The sequence below is a fragment of the Mustela nigripes genome, chromosome 6 (assembly GCF_022355385.1).
Source record: "Mustela nigripes isolate SB6536 chromosome 6, MUSNIG.SB6536, whole genome shotgun sequence".
In the NCBI taxonomy this organism is placed as follows: Eukaryota; Metazoa; Chordata; class Mammalia; order Carnivora; family Mustelidae; genus Mustela; species Mustela nigripes.
In genome coordinates, this window is record NC_081562.1 from 64,273,586 (window position 1) to 64,283,791 (window position 10,206).

Here is a 10,206-nt window from a genome sequence, read left to right on the forward strand (position 1 = left end):
GGTTCTTTCCATAGTTTGGCTACTGTGGACATTGCTGCTAAAAACATTCGGGTGCACATGCCCCTTTGGATCACTACATTTGTATCTTTAGGTAAATACCCAGTAGTGCGATCGCTGGGTCATAGGGTAGCTCTATTTTCAACTTTTTGAGGAACCTCCATGCTGTTTTCCAGAGTGGCTGCATCAGCTTGCATTCCCACCAACAGTGTAGGAGGGTTCCCCTTTCTCCGCCTCCTCACCAACATCTGTCATTTCCTGACTTGTTCATTGTAGCCATTCTGACTGGTGTGAGGTGGTATCTCACTGTGGTTTTTATTTATATTTCCCGGTGCCGAGTGATGTTGAGCACTTTTTCATGTGTCTGTTGGCCATGTGGATGTCTTCTTTGCAGAAATGTCTGTTTATGTCTTCTGCCCATTTCTTGATTGGATTATTTGTTCTTTGGGTGTTGAGTTTGAGAAGTTCTTTATACATTTTGGATACTAGCCCTTTATCTCACATGTTATTTGCAAATATCTTCTCCCATCCTGTCGCTTGTCTTTTGGTGGTGTTGACTGTTTCCTTTGCTGTGCAAAAAGCTTTTTCTCTTGATGAAGTCCCAATAGTTAATTTTTGCCCTTGTTTCCCTTGCCTTTGGAGATATTTCTAAGAAGAAATTTATGGCTGAGGTTGAAGAAGTTGCTGCTTGTGTTCTCCTCAAGGATTTTGATGGATTCCTGTCTCACATTGAGGCCCTTCATCCATTTTGAGCCTATTTTCGTGTGTGGTGTAAGGAAATGGTGCAATTTCATTTTTCTGCATGTGGCTGTCCCACTTTCCCAACACCATTTGTTGAAGAGACTGTCTTTTTTCCATTGGACATTCTTTCCTGCTTTGTCGAAGATTAGTTGACCATAGAGTTGAGGGTCTGTTTCTGGGCTTTCTATTCTGTTCCATTGATCTATGTGTCTGTTTTTGTGCCACTGTCATACTGTCTTGGTGATCACAGCTTTGTATTAGAGCTTGAAGTCTGGAATTGTGATGCCACCAACTTTGATTTTCTTTTTCAACATTCCCCTTGCTATTCAGGGTCTTTTCTTGTTTCATATAAATTTTAGGATTTTTTGTTTCATCTCTGTAAAAAAAGTTGATGATATTTTGATAGGGATTGTGTTAAATATATAGATTGCTTTAGGTAGCATAGACATTTTCACAATACTTGTTCTTCCCATCCATGAACATGGAATGTTTTTCCATTTCTTTGTGTCTTCCTCACTTTTTTTCATGAGTACTTTCTTTGCCTCTTCGGTTAGGTTTATTCCTAGGTAGCTTATGGTTTTGGGTGCAGTTGTAAATGGGATTGAGTCCTTAAGTTCTCTTTCTTTTGTCTTGCTGTTGGTGTATAGAAATACAGCTACTTCTGTGCATTGATTTTATGTCCTGCAAGTTTATTGAATTCCTGTATGAGTTCTAGCAGTTTTGGAGAGGAGTCTTTGGGTTTTCCACATAAAGTGTCTTATGTGCAAGGAGTGAGAGTGTGATGACTTCTTTGCCAGTTTGGATGCCTTTTATTTCTTTTTGTTGTCTGACTGGTGAGGCTAGGATTCTAATACTATGTTGAATAGCAGTGGTGATAGTGGACAGTCCTTCTGTGTTCCTAACCTTAGGGGAAAAGCTCTGAGCTTTTCCCATTGAGAATGATATTCACTGTGGGTTTTTCATAGATGGCTTTGATGATATTGAGGTATGTACCTTCTGTGCTTACACTCTATGAAGAGTTTTGATCAAGAAAGGATGCTGTACTTTGTCAAATGCTTTTTAAGCATCTATTGAGAAGATCCTATGATTCTTGTTTTTTCTTTTATTAATGTCTTGTATCACATTGATTTGTGGATGTTGAACCAACCTTGCAGGCCAGGAATAAATCCCACTTGGTCATGGTGAATAATCCTTTTAATGTACTGTTGGATCCTATTGGCTAGTATTTTGGTGAGAATTTTTGCGTCCGTGTTCATCAGGGATATTGGTCTGTAATTCTTTTTGGTGGGGTTTTGTCTGGTTTGGGATCAAGGTAATGCTCGCCTCATAAAATGAGTCTCATAAAATATGTTTGGAAGTTTTCCTTCCATTTCTGTTTTTAGGAACAGTTTCAGGAGAATAGGTATTAATTCTTCCTACATGTTTGGTGGAATTCCCCTGGGAAGCCCTCTGGCCCTGGGCTCTTGTATTTTGGGTCATTTTGGATGACTACTTTAATCTTCTTACTGGTTATGGGTCTGTTCAGGTTTTCTATTTCTCCTGGCTCAGTTTTGGTAGTTTATATGTCTCTGGGAATGCATCCATTTCTTCCAGATTGTCCAATTTGCTGGTGTATAGTTGTTCATAGTATGTTCTTACAGTTGTATGTATTTCTTTGGTGTTGGTTGTGAACGTTCCTCTTTCGTTCATGATTTTATTAATTTGGGCATCTTTTCTTTTTGATAAATCTGGCCAGGGTTTATCAATCTTAATAATTCTTTCAAAGAACCAGCTCCTAGTTTTGTTGATCTATTCTGCTGATCTTTTGGTTTCTATTTCATTGATTTCTGCTCTGAACTTTATGATTTTTCTTCTAATGCTAGGTTTAGGCTTTCTTTGCTGTTTTCTCTCCAACTCCTTTAGGAGTAGGGTTAGGTTGTATACTTCAGACCTCTCTTGTTTCCTGAGAAAGCCTTGCATTACTATATACTCTCCTCTCAGGACTGCCTTTGCTGTGTCCCAAAGATTTTGGGCAGTTTGTGTTTTCATTTTCATTTGTTTCCATGAATTTTTAAAATTCTTCTTTAATTTCCTGGTTGACCCATTCATTATTTAGTAGGATGCTCTTTAGCCTCCATGTATTTGAGTTCTTTCCAAATTTCCTCTTGTCATTAAGTATTAGTTTCAGAGCAGTGTGGTCTGAAAATATGCCAGGAATGATCCCAATCTTTTGGTACCAGTTGAAACCTGATTTGTGACCCAGAATGGGATCTATTCTGGAGAATGTTCTATGTGCACTAGAGAAGAATGTGTATTCTGTTGCTCTGGGATGGAATGTTTTGAATATATCTGTGATGTCCATCTGGTCCAGTGTGTCATTTAAAGCCTTTATTTCCTGGGGCGCCTGGGTGGCTAAGTGGGTTAAGCCTCTGCCTTTGGCTCAGGTCATGATCTCAGGGTCCTCGGATCGAGCCCTGCTGAGCAGAGAGCCTATTTACCGCCCTCTCTCTGCCTACTTATGATCTCTCTCTGTGTCAAATAAATAAATAAAATCTTAAAAAAAAATAAAGCCTTTATTTCCTTGTTGATCTTTTGCTTAGATGATCTGTCCATTTCAGTGAGGGGGCTGTTAAAGTCCCTATTATTATTGTATTATTGTTGATGTGTTTCTTTGATTTTGTTATTAATTGTTTTATATAATTGACTGCTCCTTTGTTAGGGGCATAGATATTTAAAATTGTTAGATCTTCTTGTTGAACAGACCCTTTAAGTATGATATAGTGTCCTTCCTTATCTCTAATTATATTCTTTGGCTTAAAATCTAATTTATCTGATATAAAGATTCCCACCCTAGCTTCTTTTGATGTCCATTAGCATGCTAAATTATTTTTCACCCCCCTCACTTTAAATTTGGAGGTGTCTTTGGGTCTAAAATGAGTTTTTTGTAGACAGCATATCAACGGGTCTTGTTTTTTATCCATTCTAACACCCTGTGTCTTTTGATTGGGACATTTAACACATTTATATTCAGGGTAACTATTGAAAGATATGAATTTAGTGCCATTGTATTATCTGTGAGGTGACAGTTACATACATTGTTTCTGTTCCTTTCTGGCCCGTTACTTTTAGGCCCTCTCTTTGCTTAGAGGACCCCTTTCAGTATTTCCTGTAGGGCTGGTTTGGTGCTTGCAAATTCTTTTAAATTTTTTTGTCCTAGAAGCTTTTTATCTTTCCTTCTATTTTCAGTGACAGTGTAGCTGGATATAGTGTTCCTGTCTGCATATTTTTCTTGTTTAATGCTCTGAATACATCTGGCCTGCCCGGTCTGTGTGGAAGGTCCGCTGTCAATCTATTATATCTACCATTGTATGTTAGAGACCTCTCGTCCTGAGCTGCTTTCAGGATTTTCTCTTTGACTTGTAAGTTTTACTATTAGATGATGGGTTGTGGACCTGTTTTTATTGATTTTGATGGGGGTTCTCTGTGCCTCCTGGATTTTGATGCTTGTTCCCTTTGCCATATTATGGAGATTCTCTATTTTATAATTTGCTCCAGGATACCTTCCTCCTCTCTCTCTTTCTTCTTCTTCTGGGATCCCAATTGTTCTAATACTGTTTCGTCTTATGGTATCACTTATCTCTTGAATTCTCCCCTTGTAGTCCAGTAGTTGTTTGTCTCTCTTTTTCTCAGCATCTTTATTCTCTATCATTTGGTCTTTTGTATCGCTAATTCTCTCTTCTGCCTCATTTATCCTAGCAGTAAGAGCCTCCATTTTTTATTCCACCTCATTAATAGCTTTTTGATTTCAACTTCGTTAGATTTAGTTCTTTTATTTCTCTAGAAAGGGATTCATTAGTGTCTTCCATGCTTTTTCGAGCCCAGCTAGCACCTTGATAATTATCATTCTGAACTCTACTTCTGACGTATTGCTGTCTGTATTGATTAGGTCCGTAGCCATTGATACTGCCTTTTGTTCTTTTTTGTGGTGAGTTTTTCTGCCTTGTTATTTTATCCAGATAAGAATAGATGAATGAGTGAACAAAATACTAAAAGGTTAGCAACAACCCCAGAAAAATATACACTATTCAAATCAGAAGAGACCTGAATCTGGGGGGAGAAGATGGGGGCAAAAAAGAAAAATATATATATATTAGACTGGTGAATAGAACAGAGCCACATACTTGATTTGGGGTGTATTTTGGTCTGTTAGAAGAAACTATCTCCCAAAATTTTAAAGAAAGGAAAACTTATATACAAAAATAAGGGTAAACATGATGAAGGGATGGAATATGAGTGTAAAGATGAAAATTTAAAAAAGGGCGACTGGGTGGCTCAGTCATTAAGTGTCTGCCTTCGGCTCAGGTTATAATCCCAGGGTCCTGGGATCGAGGCCTGCATTGGGCTCCCTGCCCTACAGGAGGCCTGCTTCTCCCTCTCCCACTCCCATTGCTTGTGTTCCCTCCCTCTCTGTGTCTGTTTGTCAAATAAATAAAATCTTTTAAAAAAAATTCTAAAAAAGGAATTGGTAAGAAGTTGGTTGAAAAAGAAAAAAAAAAAGGAAGGAATGATCAGGCTGGGGATTAGAACAAAGCCATGTACTAGATTTAGGGTATATTTTGATCTGTTAGAACAAATTGTATCCCAGAATTTTAAAGAAAAAAAGAACCTATATGTATACAAAAAATAAGGTTACATAAAATGAAGGGATAAAATATGACTATAACAATGAAGATTACAAAAGATTTTTAAGGGGCGCCTGGGTGGCTCAGTGGGTTAAAGCCTGTTTTGGGCTCAGGTCATGATCTCAGGGTTCTGGGATTGAGCCCTGCATTGGGCTCTCAGCTCAGTGGAGAGTCTCCTTCCCCCTCTCTCTCTGCCTGCCTCTCTGCCTATTTGTGATCTCTGTCTGTTAAATAAATAAATAAAATCTTTTAAAAAAAAGATTTTTAAAAAGATTTTGATAAGATGAAATAGTTAAAAAACATTAAAATAGGAAAGAGGATAAATTAAAAAAATAGAATAAGAAAAAAATAAAATTATTATTATTTTTAAAGATTTTATTTATTTATTTGATAGGGAGAGATATAGGGAGAGAGGGAACACAAGCGAGTGGGTGGGAGAGGGAGAAGCAGGCTTTCCACCGAGCAGAGCCTGATGTAGGGCTCAGTCCCAGGACCCTGGATCATGAGCTGAGCCAAAGGCAGACACCCAACCACTAAGCCACCGAGGTGACCCCTAGAAAAAATTAAATTAAAAAAAAAAATTAAGTTAGAAAGACTAAAGGATCATGGGAAAAAAGTCATGAATTCTATAGTTGCTTTCCCTTAGCTCTGGAGTTCATAGTTCCTCTAGCTCTGATGAACTTGGTCTCAGCTGGATGTTTTTGCTGATCCTCTGGGGGAGGGGCCTGTTGTAGTGATTCTCAAATGGCTTTGCCCAAGGCAGAATTGCACCCCCCTTGCCAGTTCTGTTTCACTCTTGGCAGCTTTTGTTCCCTGACCACTTTCCGTACAAATATGGAGGATGGGAATGAAAATGAAGGCCTCCCAATCTCTCCTGTAGGAGCTGAGAGCTTGGGGCCCCACTCCTCAGTGCACCCTCAGAGAAAAGCAGTCAATCCCTCCTATCTCCCTGGTCTCCAGCCCCACTCCAAGCTCACAGGCTGTGATGGAGCATTTCTATCTCTGGCGCACGACCCCGTTTGGAGTCTCCAAACACAGCCAGTTCCTGCCATGCGCTTCCGCCCCACTCCTCCCTGGGGAAGAAGGAGGAGGTCTTTCTAGATCTGCCACTTGTGCAGTCCCTGATCCAAGAGCAGTGACCCGACTATGCCTTGGATCATGGTTTAAGGTAACCCAGAGATGAGAGCTCACTCCTTGGCTCTGGCTCCGTCTCTGGAGCCAACTTCCCTGCTTGGATACCTGGCAGGTCTGCCACACTCAGACACTCTGGTCTTCTTGTGACCTGAGTCCTGAAGGGTCCTGAGTCTGCACTGTCCCCTCAAGGGTTCCACCTTCAGTTAGCCTTTAGAGCAGTGTCCCTCAATGGAGCAGACTTCCAAAAGTTCTGATTTTGGGCTCCTCTGCTCTCTCACTTGCTGGGAGCTGGCCCTTCTCCCAATGGTCTATATTCCTGGAGCTTCAGATTCACTTCTCTGTATGTCCTGCCTTTCGGAAAGTGGTTGATTTTCTGTTCTTAGAATTGTTGTTCTTCTTTTGTTCTATCTCCTGTTGAGTTTGTAGGTGTTCAGAATGGTTTGATGACTATGTAGCTGAATTCCTGAGACTTGATGATATTTCAGTCTCCTACTCCTCTGCCATCTTGCTCCTCCCCCTCCTCTTCTAGTATTTTTTTTTTTAAAGATTTTACTTATTTATTTGACAGAGATCACAAGTAGGCAGAGAGGCAGGCAGAGAGAGAAGGGGAAGCAGGCTCTCTGCAGCGCAGAGAGCCCAACGTGGGGCTCTATCCCAGGACCCTGGGATCATGACCTGAGCTTTAACCCACTGAGCCACCCAGGTACCCCTCTTCTAGTATTCTTATGGCCCACGTTTTCACACTGAAATCTTTCATTCGTTAGGAACTTATTTTGGTATAAAATATGAGGTACAGAACTACTTTAATTTGTAATTTTATTATGGACTTAACTGCCATTTTTATCATTAGTTTACTTTTCAGAATTTCTTGGTTATATTTTTCTCTTGAAATTTAGAATTGTCAACTTCTCTCAAAAAAATCCCTTTGTTATTTTTATTGGGCTAATATTATTAGATTAAGGGTTTTCATGGTGAATTTTAAACTAAATGTTTAAATTTATCTTTAGGTTACTCAGCAGTTAGAGAATATCTGTCTACGGATCATTGATCTTGTTTTACAGAAACATGTAATTGGTAAGTCAAAGATAGAGTGAAAAGGTAAACTGATATTCTTTAATTTGGTGAACTTAAAGTACACTTTTAGCCCTTCAAATTCAACAATATGGATAATTTTGGGGAAAAAAAAAGTACACTTTTAGCCCTTCAAATTCAACAATATGGATAATTTTGAGGAAAAAAAGCTTGCATTCTCTTCTGTTTCTGGATATGCTTTCTAGTATTAGATATCTGTGTTTTCATTTAGGGAAAAATTTAATACATCCAATAAAGAATTTTTGTTTTTGAATTTTTAAAGGACAGAGAACTTTAAGTTTTTACATTTTTAGAAAGGAAGAACTGGAATGAGGTTTAGGTGAGGTTACTTTACTCTGGAATTGAAAAATGTGAAGTGGCAGACCCATGTCCAACCAGAAGTATGAAATGATTGTTGTTCTATTATAGTGCCTGACTTCTGAATAGAATGAGTAACTACTAGAATCAGGATATTACAGACTGATGGGGAATTTGTAGAGGAGGCTTGTTTTTTCCATGTATCCAAGCATTTTGAAGGTGGCAGCCCCAAGTCATGTGGGCATGTATACACTATAGAGGCAGCCTCTATAGTGTGCAAACAGAGGTGGAAGAAAAGCAGGTGATTGTTTAAGACCAGTTGTCTCCCAGCTTTTTATCATTCATACCAGTAGTAACAAATTAAGCATGCACTTCTAATACAGGTGGATAATATTTGAATACATATTGTAGGCAATATACATATGTTAGCAAATTATATTGACATCCATAAAAATAGAAATGTAAAAGGATGGGATTAAACATCTATATACATAAAGTATTGTAATACATTATTTTCCCTACTGAGTGGATTATCTTGTACACTGCTGAGGGTACCTCCTCCTTCCTTTTGAAATCATTGCTGTAAAGCAGTAGTTCTCAAACTTTGAGGTGCATAAAGAATTCCCTGGAACCAGTTAAAATGGCGTATATGGACCATAACCCTAGAGATTCTGATAAGCAAAAAGTATGTTTACTGATCCCCTTATTCATGGAAGAGATTGTAACTGAAGATTCTCCATTAAAGTAAAGTAACCCTGAGGAGTGAAATCATGCAGTAAGGCAAAGAGAAATAGTTTATACCAGCCTTCTAATCTGCCTATACCAGCTGTTTGATTTGAGCAATTGCAACTTCAGCATGTTAAGGAAATGGGCTGAGTTTTGGATGCAGTGGGTAGAGGAGAAAGCATGGCCCCAATTCCTGTCTGATATCCCATCCCTAGCCCTAAGGTGATGGAATGTCTTTTTTACATTTTTAGCTGTAATGTAATATTAATGGCCCTTTTTTTTTCTTTATTTTTTAAAGATTTTATTTATTTATTTGACAGAGAGAGACAGTGAGACAGGGAATATAAGCAGGGGAGTGGGAGAGGGAGAAGTAGGCTTCCCGCTGAATAGGGAGCCTGATGTGGGACTCAATCCCAGGACCCTGGGATCATGACCTGAGCTGAAGGCAGACATTTAACGCTTAGTCACCCAGACACCCAGTTAGTGGCCCATTTTGAACTGATATTTGGCCATAGAGGATCTTAGATTAAAAAAAATATGTTATGTATATTTGTTCTGTAAGATGTCATGGGATGACTCTGTTTTTCCAGGACCTTTACCCCAGCAGCCTAACTTCATTTGTGTCCATGGTCTACTCTCTTTCCATTGTCCCACTTCCCTTTTTTCCCTGGCCTGTTTTCATTGCTAATTTACTCCTGAAATTTCATTTATTATTAGAAGCCAAGGTTGACTATTACTGCTTCGACTGTTTTATCTGACACAGGGAGTCAAAGTCAGTACAACCATCCTTCCCTAACAGTTAGTCTTCTTGGTTGAGAATAGTTGAAATAACTTTTGGTGCATTCAGGTGTAAATGGAATTTAGCTCACTGAACTTATGGGGAGGCTGGAGTTGGCTGGAGCCAGCAGGACTGTGCCCTGGTAGTGGTCTGCTGAGGAGACCTCTTGGGGTCCTGTACTGCTGTCCACTGCCGTCCATACTCCAGTCCGGCCATGAAAAGTAATCTGCAACAGCTTTGCGCTTTCTCATTTCTCTGTCAAGTTTCAAAGGCCTGGTCTTCAGCATCAGGGTGGCTGGGTCTTGCACACATGCTGAAGCTGTCAAGGGTGTGCATGGAAATCTTGGCCACATTTCTGTTTCTAGGCTTCATGTTAGGAAGAGGCATTTGCTCTCCTTTCATCATATACAAGGTGTGGGATGGTGATAAACGAACTTTCAGACATTTCATATTCAGATAGTGCTACTTTTCAAATGTCTTATGTAACAAATTATTTCCCAATATCTGTGATTTCCAGATTGCTCTTGGTAAGGCAAGTATCTGTCTACTAGCTTTTGAATATGTTGTTTTAAATAATGTTACAAAAAAACTCCAAATGCTCCCAGGGTGAATATTAGTTTTATTTTTTTTAAAGATTTAAAAAAAAATTTTTTTTTTAAAGATTTTTTTTTATTTATTAATTTGACAGAGAGAAATCACAAGTAGACAGAGAGGCAGCCAGAGAGAGAGAGAGGGAAGCAGGCTCCCTGCTGAGCAGAGAGCCCGATGCGGGACTTGATC

General features: G+C 39.1%; 1 protein-coding gene across 3 annotated transcripts in view; it reads left to right on the forward strand.

Moving 5' to 3' along the window:
- The window catches only part of IPO8 (importin 8), a 116,050-nt gene that overhangs the window by 40,618 nt on the left and 65,226 nt on the right, over window positions 1-10,206 (forward strand). For all 3 annotated transcript variants that reach the window (XM_059402725.1, XM_059402724.1, XM_059402723.1), the window contains exon 17: window positions 7,541-7,607. In XM_059402725.1, coding sequence (XP_059258708.1) covers window positions 7,541-7,607 — 67 coding nt within the window. The remainder of the gene's footprint in view (window positions 1-7,540; window positions 7,608-10,206) is intronic.